Below are 14,837 nucleotides of genomic sequence, written 5' to 3' on the forward strand. Positions count from 1 at the left end.
GATTCTTTCTTCCTGGAACTGTTCCTGTACCAACATACTAATAGAGAGGCATTAGCTGCTGTGGTTAAGGATTAAAAAAAAATCCAAGAACCTCTTATTTTCTAACCTCTTGAGCAGTATTTAAATACTAAATGCTTTCATATTTTTTAACCAAGACCTTCCTCAGTAATCAGAGATTTGCCTATAGCTGTTCCAGTGCAAGACACAGCCCTATGAGCAATCAGAATATCTGACTTTTCTTAAGTGTTCTGCCATGTTCCCAGTTTTATTGTGTCCACCACCTTCTTGTCTTTAGAACAAATTTATTTAGTTTGTGTGTTCTTTACTGGAGAACTAAGTACAGAAATGGTTCTAATTTTTGTCTTGTTTTCTATATAAAATGTAAAATTCATACTATATGCAGTTTATCAGTTTATAAATGTGTGCTTGTTCAAAGGAGCTGTGGAAATGTTTGGTTAGGTAGGTCATTTTCTTTGCACTTTTCTTTCTAAGCTACATGTACCTCATCCGCATATTTTAACTGTTAATCCCCTTTAGCTTGTGATATGCAAAGGCAAGACTAAGACCATGCTCAGAAGAGGATTTTATGATGTAAAGGAGGAAGCATGCTTTGTGATTCTGCTAAAGCCCCGGGAATTGTGGGGGCAGAGCAAGACAAAGTATACCACAGCAACAAAGCAGAGAGGTTAGAAGTTTGACAATGATGTCATGAAGGGAGTGTTTATAAAGAGGTCTTTATACTTTAAAACAGGGGTTCTCAAACTGGGGGTCAGGACCCCTCAGGGGGTCGCGAGGTTATTACATGGGGGTCATGAGCTGTCAGCCTCCACCCCAAACCCCGTTTTGCCTCCAGCATTTATAATGGTGTTAAATATATAAAGAAGTGTTTTTAATTTATAAGGGGGGAGGGTGTCACACTCAGAGGCTTGCTATGTGAAAGGGATCACCAGTACAATAGTTTGAGAACCACTGCTTTAAAACACTTAAGAATAGCAGAATCCAGACCTATGCAGGCTGAGTAATACCTCCCTCTAAGAGTAGTCTCATAGAAATCAATGGGACTACTTGCAAAGTAAAGTACTACTTAATACGAGTAACAGTAGTAGAAACAAGCCCTTAAACATTCTGTGATTTAGCAAAGTCATTCTGATGCAATTCCAAAAGGATTGAAACCTCAACTGTAGTGCTGTTTGCTTAGCTAAAAATCAGACACTTATCAATTTGAAACTCGAAAGTGCAGTTCATAATAATATTGGAGATGACAAAAAGCTACAAATGGACAGGAAGAAAAAGCAAAGGGGATAACAGCATCCATAACACAAGTAAATCTCTAGTTTTACAGATACATTCCTAGTTCATGCACCGAAGCTACTGTAAATGTGCAGAAACAGAAACTCAAATATTTAACAATAGTTCATTTACCTTTCAGGGTTTTGTGTTTTCAAACTATAAGCTGCATTTGCACATGGCAGCACCTCTCTCCAAGTTCTACTGTACAATTTTTCACTATTATAAAAACCCATTGTTAAGGTGTTTAACATCTACTAAAAAGAGTTTCCTTCTAGTCCCTCTCTCTTCACCAATACCTATATTCTCTGCAGGTTTCACTTATGTATTAAAGATGAAGATAACTGTGTGGGCAACATTTAGTACAATTGGCTGCACTTTGGCCATCCCTATATTAAATAAATTATTCCCCCAAACTCTTCATTAAATTGCAATTGCATTAAGGGAGAAATAACCTCAACAGAACAATACCAAAACATAAAGTTTGATATCAAACATAAGGAAATAGAGGTACAGGAGACCAAACAACCTGTACTCTGCCCTTGTATCCGCACCCACCTTCAGCCCAAATTAATATACACCATCCATCTAAACAGATACACCTTCAGCATTAAAATGAGCCACCCACCCTATTATGCTGTCCTTCAATATATATTAACTAGGGCTGTCAATTAATGGCAGTTAACTCACATGATTAACTCAAAAAAATTAATTGCGATTAATTGCAGTTTTACTCGCATTGTTAAATGATAGAATACCAATTGAAATTTATTAAATATTTTAGGATGTTTTTTTACATTTTCAAATATATTTTGTTTTCAAATACAACACAGAATACAAAGTGTACACTGCTCACTTCATATTATTATTTTTTATTACAAATATTTGTACTGTAAATGATAAACATAAGAAATAAGTATTTTTCAATTCATTTCATACAAGTACTATAGTGCAATCCCTATCATGAAAGTGCAACTTACAAATGTAGATTTTTGTTACATAACTGCACTCAAAAACAAAACAATGCAAAACTTTACAGCCTACTAGTCCACTCAGTCCTACTTCTCATTCAGCCAATCGCTAAGACAAACAAGTTTGTTTACATTTATGGGAGATAATGCTGCCCACTTCTTATTTACAGTGTCACCAGAAAGTGAGAACAGGCATTTGCATGATACTTTTGTAGCCGGCACTGCAAGGTATTTACGTGCCAAATATGCAAAACATTTGTATGCCCCTTCACGCTTCGGCCACCATTCCAAAGGACATGCTTCCATGCTGATGATGCTAGTTTAAAAATAATGTGTTAATTAAATTTGTGACTGAACTCCTTGGGAAAGAACTGTATGTCTCTGGCTCTATTTTATCCGCATCCTGCCTTATATTTCATGTGATAGTAGTCTCGAATGATGACTCAGCACATGGTGTTCATTTTAAGAACACTTTCGCTGCAGATCTGACAAAACGCAAAAAGGACCAATGTGAGATTTCTAGATAGATACAGCTCTCAACCCAAGGTTTAAGAATCTGAAGTGCCTTCCAAAATCTGAGAGGGAGGAAGTGTGGAGCATGCTTTCAGAAGTCTTAAAAAAGCAACACTCCGATGCGAAAACTACAGAACCCAAACCACCAAAAAAAAAAGGCAAATCAACCTTCTCCTGGTGGCATCTGACTCAGATGATGAAAATTAACATGTGTTGGTCTGCACTGCTTTGGACTGTTTTCCCCATCATCAGCGTGGACACTTATCCTCTGGAATGGTGGTTGAAGCATGAAAGGATATATGAATCTTTTAGTGCATCTGGCATTTAAATATCTTGTGACGCCAGCTACAACAGTGTCATGCAAACGCCTGTTCTCACTTTCAGGTGACATTTTGAACAAGATGTGGGCAGCATTATCGTCTGTAAATATAAACAAGCTTGTTTGTCTGAGCGACTGGCTGAACAAGAAATAGGACTGAGTGGACTTGTAGGCTCTAAAGTTTTATATTGTTTTATTTTTAATGCAGTTTTATTTGTATGTAATTCTACATTTGTAAGTTCAACTTTCATGATAAAGAGATTGCACTACAGTACTTGTATTAGGTGAATTGAAAAATACTATTTCTTGTGTTTTTTACAGTGCAAATATTTATCAGAAATAAATATAAAAAGTGAGCACTGTACACTTTATATTCTGTGTTGTAAGTGAAATCAATATATTTGAACATGTAGAAAACATCCACAAATATTTAAATAAAGGGTATTCTATTATTGTTTAATTGCAATTACTTTTTTTAATCGCTTGACAGCCCTAATATTAACTATGGCATATCTCCATAACAAATCTGATTGCTTATTTTCGCTGTCTTTACAACTCCTCTAGCACTGACCTTCAGAATTAGAAAGTGGCAGCAACTGCAAGATGAGAATGGGAGAGGTTATATTTTCTATATTACTCCCGAAAACAGGGATGAGGCTAAAGGAAACAATTTTTTAAATCAATTAAATGAACAACATGGGGTTTAAGAGAACATGAAAGGAAGAGGTATTGGCTCTCTGAGGGGAAATACTGTTTCTAAAAAAGCATAGTTGGTTTCACTTGTGGGTCAGCAGACTCTAGAAGAGTTGACTCTCCCCTTCCATCCCCCATCGCCCCCACTACACTAATCTAATTACTACCAACTTTGGTCTCCTACTTTTCACAGTAAGGAAACTGAATTTTGCCTTGCAAAATGAAGCATTGCCCTTTTAACCCATAAATAGTTGCACCAATGCATTACAAGGATTTAAGTTCATTGAGGAATTGAAGTCTCTACCAAGATGTTTTTCTTCATATGGTACGTGATTTAACTTTTTTTTTTTTTTGAACAGTTTAAGAAATCTGGAAGCAAAATAATTATTTTGAAAAATAAAGCTAAAATAAGGTAAATTTATAATGTAATTTACCTGAAGCTTTGCCAGCTGTGCTGTGCGAGACACTATTTTGTTGTATGGATCAATGATTTTGGCTCTTATTCTATTAAGAAAGGAAATACTTTTTAGAAATGTAATATAGTGGAAAAGTTCAGAATTGATAAATACTTTTCATCACATAATGAAAGACATACCTGTCAACAGTACTTTGTAGAGCACTAATTCTAGTCTGCATCATTTGAAGGACACCTGTAAAAAGAAAGGCATTTTACATACAGTCAATTAGAGCATAACTCATCTGACATAAAGTTGTAATTTTCCCACTTCCAATACATCTTTTTATATAAAGTGAAACACTGTATATTTAGAAATACACTGTACAGATCATAAGTCAACTAGTAGGTTATTTAAATGTATTAATCTATTATACACAATTTAGGGCCAGATCCTGAAGCTTTTTAGTCACAAGTAAGTCCCAAGAAAATCAGTGGGACTACCTTTAGATGAAGATACACATTACTCCTGGGGGAATTCTGCGCATCCACGGATGCGCATAATTCATCTATCTTGCATAATTTTGTATTTCCACACATAAAAAACATTTTGCCTAAGAAGTGCTGCAGTTCAGCCTTTTGCCCACCAGAGGATGCTGTGGCACCAGAACAGCTGGCATGAACACAGTTGGCTGTTCTAACATCACAGCAGGCTCTGGTGGGCAAAAGGCAGAACTGCAGCACTTCTTAGGCAAAATGTTTTTTATGAGGGGAAATACAAAATTCTATGCCCAGTAGTGCAGAATTCCCGCAGCAGGAGAAGTTCATCACAGCACCTGCCCACGGAGCCAGGTTAGGACAAAGTGGGGCACACAGGGCTGCTTGGGGGGGGCACAGACTGGGGTTCAGAATGACTAGTGGGGGGACAGACTGGAGCATGGGCTCAGGAGCTAGTGGGGTGACAGCGATGAGCCCGGGGTTGAGGGAGGGAGGCTGCAGAGACCCAGGGGAATGAAGGGTGCTGGAACAGGGGCAGAAGTGCCTGACTAAATGGGAGAGGCTTGGGATCAGCCAGGGCCTGAAAGGGGGAGGCTTCCCAACACCCTTAACAATCCCACCCGCCCCCCAAGAAAAACCTCATACCCAACAGCTTCCAGGTTCTCTCCGAGGCTCCTTCCCTCTCCCTCACCTTTTCCGTTACCCCTGACTCCCCCAAGCCTATGCTGCTTCTGACAGGTGCAGGAAATACAGTTCTGTATTGTAATTTAAATAAGTTACACAAAGTTCTGTATTAACATGCCTCATAAGGAATCTATTTGTCAAAAAAACAAATGACCAGAATCTTTTTTTTTTTTTGGTCTGTATTGTAACAGACATACTTGCTGACAGATATTTTGAAATAAATTATCAAACTAATTGTAACTGGCATTATATTGTTATTTTGACAAAATATGCAGAATGTTCAAATATTGCGTGCAGAATTTTTTATTTTTTTGGCGCAGAATTCCCCCAGGAGTAACACATCCACGATTAGTGAATTCGGTCCGTGGTTCAAGAATACCCTTGGATTCTTCGTAATACTAAGCTCTCAATAGCTACATCAGCAAGTAAGGCTCTTTCACCTTTGGTTGGCTAGAGGGGATCCATCCCATCCCGGCAGACAATGGCCTGGCCTCAGTTATTTGCACATTCCACTATTCTTGGCTAGGTTACAGCAATGCCATATGACATGAAGTCGTCAGCACTCAGAAAACTCCAACTACTACAGAATACTGCAGGGCATCTCCTCAGCAACAGAGGCTACCACAAACACATCAGACCTGTCCTCTACTGTCTACACTGGCTTCCCATAGAAAACAGTCAAGTTCAAGGTCTCAATCCTTATCTTCAGGGCACTCCCTGGCTTGGGCCAGAGTATCTAAAAGACCCCTTAAATCTCTGGGATGAAGACAGTCATCAACAACTACACTCCTCTAGAACAACTGAACTCTACAATAAGAGCAAAGTTTGTCTGGGTAGGAGACAGAAATTTCTCTGGGGCTGGTCCGAGACCATGGAATGAACTCCTCCCGGAACTAAAGAGGATCGCAAACCTCACCACCTACTGCTCTAAGTGCAAGGTGCATTTCTTTGACCTTGCCTTCTCTAATACATAGCAACCTTTTAAAAAACCACCTTGCAGAACAAGACAGTCCACTGCATATGTTTCTTCCCCCTAAGGAGAGGATGAGAGCACAAACAACACGTGACAGAAGTGTAGTCATATTGCTTAATACACTACTGGAAGGTGCTCTGATACTACGGTGAGAAGTGCGGTACAAGAATCTATATAGAATACGGTGCTATTCAATGTGAGTAAAGATATCTCCATCTGAACCTTGCTGAAAATCAAATTATAAATCCTTCTAGACATGAAACCATAAAGGGCAAAATAAGTTTACTGATGCTTTAAAGTAACAACAGCTTCAAACGACAAAGAAAGAAGTCATATCCACGGCACCGTGACTCAACATATTTTCAGTTCTGAACAAAATCAGCATTTATAGTCTGCTGCACTCCAAGAACACAGTTTGATGCCCAGCACGGCTATTCAGATAACACAGTTAGAACACAACTGTGGGAGTCTGGGGTTTTGAACTTGTCATGCTTAGCATACAGATTTGCCATGTAACCAATACGCATGTTTGAGCAATGGTAAGAGACAAGACACGTACAAAGGCAGAACTCACTTGGCATTGGCAAGAATACAGACAACCTACAAAAATCATTAATTCAGAGAAGCCGATGCATAAGAGGAACCGAAAATCCAATCAAACAAGAACGAAGAACTGAAGCATAAATGCCCAGGTTCAGGCTGCTTTAGTTAAGCGTAAGTCAACAATACCACTATGAGCTCCTGTTAAGTTGGCTACAGAAATTACCAGAAAAAGGCCACACAGGGATATATTTTTACTAACATGTTAGATAGCCATTTTAGCTGTTTCTTTTAAGAGGGCAAATAAAAAATTCTTGTTTGCAGATGTGTAGTTTATACCCTCTTCAAAACAAGAAAAGATTATGGAATAATTTAGCAGCAGGACATTAATCCTCAGTATTTTGTGTGTGTGTGTGTGTGTATATATATTTTTAGTGTCAGGCAGGATATAAAGCAGGGGTGGGTAAACTTTTTGGCCTGAGGGCCACATCAGGGAATAAAAATTGTATGGCGGGCCTTGAATGCTCACAAAATTGGGGTTGGGGAGCAGGAGGGGGTGAGGGCTCCAGTTGGGGGTACAGGCTCCAGGAGTGGGACCGGAAAAAAAAGAAATGAAATTAGAAATTAATGGAGATATCCCATCTCCTAGAACTGGAAGGGACCTTGAAAGGTCATTGAGTCCAGCCCCCTGCCTTCACTAGCAGGACCAAATACTGATTTTGCCCCAGATCCCCAAGTGGCCCCCTCAAGGACTGAACGCACAACCCTGGGTTTAGCAGGCCAATGCTCAAACCACTGAGCTATCCCTCCCCCCCCAAAGGTCATCGAGTCCAGCCTCCTGCCTTCACTAGCAGGACCAAGTACTGATTTTGCGGTAGTTCAGTGAGTTCAGGGTGCGGTAGAGGGCTCCGGGCGGGCACTCCAGCTAGGGGTGTGAACTCTGGGGTGGGGCTGGGGATGAGAAGTTTGGGGTGCAGGACGGTGCTCCGGGCTGGAATCGAAGGGTTTGGAGGGGGATCAGGGTTGCGGTAGGGGGTTGGGGTACAGGGGGAGACTCAGGGGTGCAGGCTCTGGGCAATGCTTACCTCAAGCAGCTCCCAGAAGCAGCGGCATGTCCCTTCTTCAGTTCCTACATGAAGGTGTAGCCAGGCACCACCCCTGCAGCTCCCATTGGCCACAGTTCCCAGCCAATGGGAGCTGCCAGGGCAGCGCTTGGGGCAAGGGAAGTGTGCAGAGCAGAGCCCCCTAGCTGCCCCTATGCGTAGGAGCCGGAGGGTGGCCATACCGCTGCTTCCGGGAGCTGCATGGAGTGGCCCCTGACCCTATTGTCTGGCTGGAGTGCCAGAGCAGGGCAAGCCCCAGACCCTGTTCCCCAGCAGGAGCTCAAGGGCTGGATTAAAATGGCTGGCAGACCAGATCCAGCCCGCGGGCCGCACTTTGCCCACCCCAATCTAGATAGTACAGTATAAACTTCCACCATAGACCAGTGTAAACTGACAGAAGCCAAGCATTCTTCAGCACTTGTATAATTCACAGTGTATTGCAAGGTAAGGATAAACCAGGACCAAAACTCTGCAGAATTGGCAAAGAAAGATGATGCTGGTCTGTCGCAGTTCCTCCAATATGGTGGCAGAGATGGGGATGTTCATGAATTCCTAGTTCTCCTACTGAGTTCGAAAGTTCCACAAAAACCACAGCTCTGTAGCACCTTATTAGCCCAATAGTTTATTATTATTATTATTTTAAAGCCAAAGCAAAACAAAGAAGTTCAAACAGAAACTGCCAACTTAAGCTTTTTACTTAACATTTATCTTTACATTGCAGTACAAAAAGAAATAATCAGAATGAACTGAAAAGGATGTAGAGGAATATTCAAGTACTCCCAACTCAAACTACTTAACTGTATAAACATAAAATACAATATTACACATTTTAACAAACAACCTTAAATCTGCCAGCCACCCTCCATCTCACAGGGATGCTCTTACTGTTCACAAATAGTAAATCTTCACACTTTTTTAGTCTTTGTTTACAAATGAATCCTCATATGTTGTATAAACATGTCAACTCTTCTCTCCTTCATGAATTGAGAAGTTCTAAATTGACTTGATGACTGGGATGTTCAAAGACCTGTAACATTTATTACAGTAGAGCAACAGTTCTGCTATAGTTAAGATCAGCTTTCTGTTTAAAGCTCGACTGTTCTAAGTGGTCTAAAATCCATATGGTTAATCGGCTTGCCTTGAAATGTGGTGTGCCTTAAAGGGGCAAAAGATACGGTCAGTAATCCAAATTTGGGATCCCCAAGATGCAGACTCCATCAAAAACAGCTTTTCTGAAATGTTGCACATTCTGACTTCCCACCCCCCTCCCCACAGATAGAGATCAAACCAGGGCTCAGATCATCATACCAGGGTCTGAAATGCTCAATGGTTACCCCAACAGAGTGCATGGCACTCACCACCCTTTTGGAGGAAATCAAACTAAATAGTATTGAAAAAGAGTTTCTTTAGTTCATCATCATCACCACCACCACTTGTCGCTTCAAAGCCACAGCCAAGACCTGGTGTTGTCACTTATCTTGAATAGCTGTTCAGGAGAACATGATGTTAACAGGGGGCACTTCATCAGGCTGTGTTCAAGTATTTGCCTAGATTCTCTACACTTACATTTGGGGTCATTCCTCAGCTTCCTCTTGGTCATATCACCAGTCTTTGCTATCTCAGCTCTTGCTCAATTTAGAGTACAACAGTGTTTTCCTTCAAGGTCAGTAGGGTGACCAGACAGCAAGTATGAAATATCGGGACGGGGTGGGGGACAATAGAGCCTATATAAGAAAAAGGCCCAAGAATCGGGACTGTCCCTATAAAATCAGGACATCTGGTCACCCTAAAGGTCAGTACCTGGATGGAGTTATTCTAAAGTAACCAGGCTCTTCAAGATCATTGGCATTTCCCACCATTTTGTTACTCAGTAGCCTTCCACACTGATATTCTCCAGTTAGGCACACTAAGATTTACATGCCTAATAGATGACACTGAGCATGTGCAGAGGGCTAACTATTTGGAAAACTACCTCTATATCATAGAAGATGGGAGGCTCTGAGAGTACATGACTGTCATCAAGTTCAAGCACTAAAAGTTCAAATCCAGGGTAGAAGTTAAATAACAGGCATAATGCTCCAATCTGCCCTTAAAAAGGGGGGATTTTTATTTTGGGGAAACTTAATCTGAGCATAGCAAAATACTGTATTCAGAAGGCATTGAAACAATTGGTTGTTGTAGTTTTAGAAAATAAACGACAAAAGCAAATGCTTGCTGGGAAGGAGGGTAATAAGGGGTGGAAGAGTAGATGGGAATAGGAGGAGAGGTTGCAGGGAGAGGGGAAGGATCACATGGGCCACGGCACGTGTCTGTCCAACAGTCCTCTCCCATGTGTGTGTGTGCGTGCATCACTATTTTGAGGGCCCCAGTCCATCTACAGGGGTGTGACACCACATTTCCATGCCCCCCTCATGTGAACCAGGTTCTGGAGGGGGCTTCTTTACCTTGGGGAGTCTAACCCTTCTCCCTACCCCCTCCATGTGAGCTGAGGTTCCCTGCCACCTAGACATGTCTGAGCCCTGCTCCCTGATCAAGGATGCCAAATTCTGGGAGACCCACTGCTCATCTACAGAAGTGTGATCCTCCATCCCTGCCACCCCATGTGAGCCAGGGTCTGGGGAGGGAGATGGCACTTGGTGGGAAACTTGGAACAGGCATACTCAGAGCATACACCAACAACACACTGCTGAGACTGGGGTGACGAGCAGGGAACAGGTTTGCTTGATACTCTCCAGCACTGGGGAGGGAAATGGCAGCATCCACTGACAGCAATGGAGCCGTTGACATGACCTGAAACAATCACTTTGAGACATGTAATCAGAATGGACAATGATAGACTCCTGAAAAAAGTTTTTTATGCAAGCTGACATTCAGAAAATGCAGGTATGGTCAATGAAAACACTTCAAAAACACCCATAAGCAGAATCTCAGCTCATGCAACATAAATATTGATAACTTTAGACAGCCACAGACAGATCTGAACAGAGAGCAACTGCCAATAAAGGTTGTAAACACTTTGAGGAAGGCAGAGGTGAAAAAATGATCAAAAAAGGAACAAGCCGCATGCCAGCTCCTTACTGGGAGCCTGCACATTCCTGTGTTGACAACTGTTCACAATTTTGATCCTCATGGATCGGACTATACAGCCACATTGAGAACATACCACGACATCATCAGATCGGATAGCCATACATTCTCTTAGTATCAGAGGGGTAGCCGTGTTAGTCTGTATCCACAAAAACAAAGAGGAGTCCGGTGGCACCTTAAAGACTAACAGATTTATTTGGGCAAAAGCTTCCATGGGTAAAAAAACCACTTCTTCAGATGCATGGAGTGAAAATTACAGATACAGGCATAAATCTATATTGGCACATGCAGAGAAGGGAGTTTCCTTACAAGTGGAGAACCAATGTTGAAGGCCAATTTAGTCAGGGTGGATGTAGTCCACTCCCAATAATTGATGAGGAGGTATCAATACCAAGAGAGGGAAAATTGCATTTGTAGTGAGCCAGCCACTCCCAGTCCCTATTCAAGCCCAAATTGATGGTGTTAAGTTTGCATCTCAGGCAATATAACCAAGGTAACATGTGACCTTCCACTAAGCTGCTGTCTGCGATGTGTGTATGCAGGAGAATAGGGCAGGAGACAGCAAGGAGCAGCTGCTTACATGTTAATGGCTTCTACAGTGCCATCTAATGGCTTAACAGGATGAGAAGGGGAGAGGGGCCTGGGGATGGTGGCGGTGGGGCTGCATGTTGCAAAAAAGTGGTGGGGCAGGAGATGGAGAAAGAAGACTGGTGTATGTGTCTCTCTCATGTGGTTAGAGTTACTTTAACAACCATGTAATAAAACTGTCAAGATTTTAGGACAAACCATGGATGAGATTCCTCTCACCGGACACGTTAGCAACTACACAATGAAAACATTTCAAAGGACAACAATTACCGCATTCTACTGTAACAAAATGTAGACGGGTAGAAGGAAGGGGAAGGCACACTTAGGGAATCACACTGCTTAGTGGTTTGAGCATTGGCCTGCTAAACCCAGGGTTGTGAGTTCAATCCTTGAGGGGGCCACTGAGGGATCTGGGGCAAACAAACAAACAAACAAACAAACTGTCAGGGACAGTACTAGGTCCTGCTAATGAAGGCAGGAGACTGGACTTGATAACCTTTCAAGGTCCCGTCCAGCGCTATGAGATAAGTATATCTCCACATATTTTTATTTTTTAACTCTGGTCTCCTAGTGGAAAGACCACTGACTAGGACTATTCCTAGCTCTGCTACCAGTCTGCTGGGTGACCCTGGGCAAGTCACGTCACCTCTCTGTGCCTCAGTTTTCCCATCTGTAAAATTGGGATAATGATGTAAAGTTCTTTTAAATCTATTGATGAAAAGCACTATATAAAAGCTAGGTCTTCTGATTATTACCTAGCCTCAGTAGCACATTAACTATAAGTCTAGGTGAGAACAGTAACTGCCTAAAGGACCATTAATTCCTACCAACAAGCATTTCTCTTTCTGCTTAAAAAAATAAATAAAAAGGGAGGAAATTAAATTGCAAAAGATTTAGTTAATGCAGAGTTTAGCAGTGATAGCCTATGCCCCTTCAGAGTTCAGCAAAACTCACGCTTTTGAACCAGGAAATACAGAATTAAGGTAAATGTTCATGTAATCTTAACTCTCCCCTCTTAGAATGATACCCCAATATGCCCATAACACACCTTCCAACTCTACCTTTTCACTATAATGGACAGGTGCTACCTGCACATGCCTTATGCTCAGACACTGAAAACCACACTTGGGGGGAAAAAAATTACAACCCCATCATGCTTGCACATAGGGTGCCACCTAAATCTATGAGCCACCTTTGAATTCTGGCTCTCTCACCTTTTAAACATTAGTCTATTAAAGTTTTCTTCTTAAAAAAGGTATTTGCAACCCTAACTCCACCTTACATGTTTTTATTCAGGAATTTAATGTTTTGTGGCAATAGGGGAAAAAATACCTCAGTGTAATGTTAGTGTATTTGCTTGGAAGCTGTGAGGTGGCCAAATTAGGCCTTTCAGTTTTTGCATGGCTAAAATTTCTCTCCCCCCACTAGCTCAATCCAGTCCACCCCATCGAACCATACCACTTGTCAAGCTGCACATTGTTTCCTAGGTTTTACCATCCATGTGCTCTGGAAGGTAGTAGAGGTAGGATACGAAGAAAAGTGTAGGGAAAAACAAACAAAAATTTAAAACAGAGACATGGAGAGGTTCACAGTCTTGCCTAAATGAATTTCCATGGGATGTAATGTGATCCAGACTAGAGTATAGGGAATGACAGTCAAGATTCTACTCTGATACAGACTTGCTGTAATGCCTTGGACAAATCATTCAACTTTTGTGGACAATGAGTTACTTCCCTATCTTACAGGGAGACCATTAGGCATAACTAATTTTTGCACCGCTCTGCAAAAATCAGTGGACAAAAACCACAAGCCTTAATTATTAAGGCTATACAGGGTAGAAGCGCTGAGAATAGAATTTAGAAGCTTCTGGCTTTTTGCCCTCTGCTGAGTCCACTAGTCTATAGTGCCTCTATGCAGTGCCTTTCACCTATACCAGAGCTTATTAGGATATCCCCAGGGTATCTTTCAGGCTAGGCTTTCTTCATGTGATCCAAAGCAGCTATTGCAATTCATGGAGAGAGATTATATTGTTAAAGATTTTAATTCTATAATGAAATCTAGATTGAGTAATTAAGAATAACCACAAGCAACAGTTCTCATTAAGGCCAATTAAAATTAAACAAATTTGAAGTCCCTAAGCCAAGCCACTTTCCAGACTGACAAAGATTTTTTTAACTGTTTAAAATTAAAGTACTTTACTAACATCCCTCAAATATGCTGTATAATCCCAACCCCGACAAAGACCAAAAAGCCCCAGCTTTTTTTAAAAAAAGGTCTCTATGTAGATGAAGGAGAAAACTTAAATTTCAGGTGGGTTGACTGATAAAATTTTTATTTCATTGGCAGGGAGGGGGAGGAGGTAAAATGTTAAAAAAAGTAAAACCTTAACTTTGGGAATTTAAGGTTTGTACCTTTAAAAAAAATGTAAAATCAGAATTTGCTCTCCACTCCCATTACCCAAGTATCTGGCCCCATTTTGGTGTCTTAATATCTACATCCTATGAATCTATACCTAAGGCACGCCTACACACATGACCACTCAGGTTAGACACCCAAGTGGGTACGAATTCAGTGCCCCAGGAGCAGGAGGATGTGCAGCTTTGGGAATACTGACATGCAAGAACTAATGCACAGTTTCTCACTAAATGAGAGGGTGGGAAGGGGGAATAAATTAGAACAATCTTTATGAACACAATTCCAGCAACAGAGTCAAAGAGAGCAGCATATAGTACTATAAAGAAGGATGCAATTGCTATTACTGGTTATAGTTTGTAAGACAGACATTGAATTCAAAAGAAGGCAGCATGAACCAGGGGTTAGAGCACAGGACTGGAGTTGGGCAACCCAAACTCTGATGCCAGTTTTGAAACAGACACACTGTACAACTCGAACAAGCCATTTAACCTCTTCGTACTTTATTTTCATGAGTTTCAAAATGTGGGTAACTTATTATATATACTGAATGGGGTGGTTCAAGGCTGAATTAATGTTTAAAGAACTTTGCCATCGTAGAGCGAAGTCTCCAAGCAAGTTCTATTGTTAAGACTTCCCAATAAGAGTAGAGTGCCTTCAAAACCAAGCGTGGTTTTAGGGCATTTAAGTTCAACTGGGGACAAACTTCTACTAGGTGAGGAATTTAGAGTAGCAGCCGTGTTAGTCTGTATGCGCAAGAAGTGGGCTGTAGTCC

The 14,837-nt window shown here is 41.2% G+C and overlaps 1 protein-coding gene across 1 annotated transcript in view; it reads right to left on the minus strand.

Moving 5' to 3' along the window:
• COG5 (component of oligomeric golgi complex 5) overlaps positions 1-14,837 on the minus strand; it is a 296,023-nt gene that overhangs the window by 275,068 nt on the left and 6,118 nt on the right. The window contains exons 4-5 of the mRNA XM_034766634.1: positions 4,379-4,433; positions 4,218-4,287 (exon numbers count right to left, since the gene is read on the minus strand). Of these exons, the coding sequence (XP_034622525.1) occupies positions 4,218-4,287; positions 4,379-4,433 (125 nt within the window). The remainder of the gene's footprint in view (positions 1-4,217; positions 4,288-4,378; positions 4,434-14,837) is intronic.

Source organism: Trachemys scripta, chromosome 1 (genome assembly GCF_013100865.1).
Source record: "Trachemys scripta elegans isolate TJP31775 chromosome 1, CAS_Tse_1.0, whole genome shotgun sequence".
NCBI classification, from domain to species: Eukaryota; Metazoa; Chordata; order Testudines; family Emydidae; genus Trachemys; species Trachemys scripta.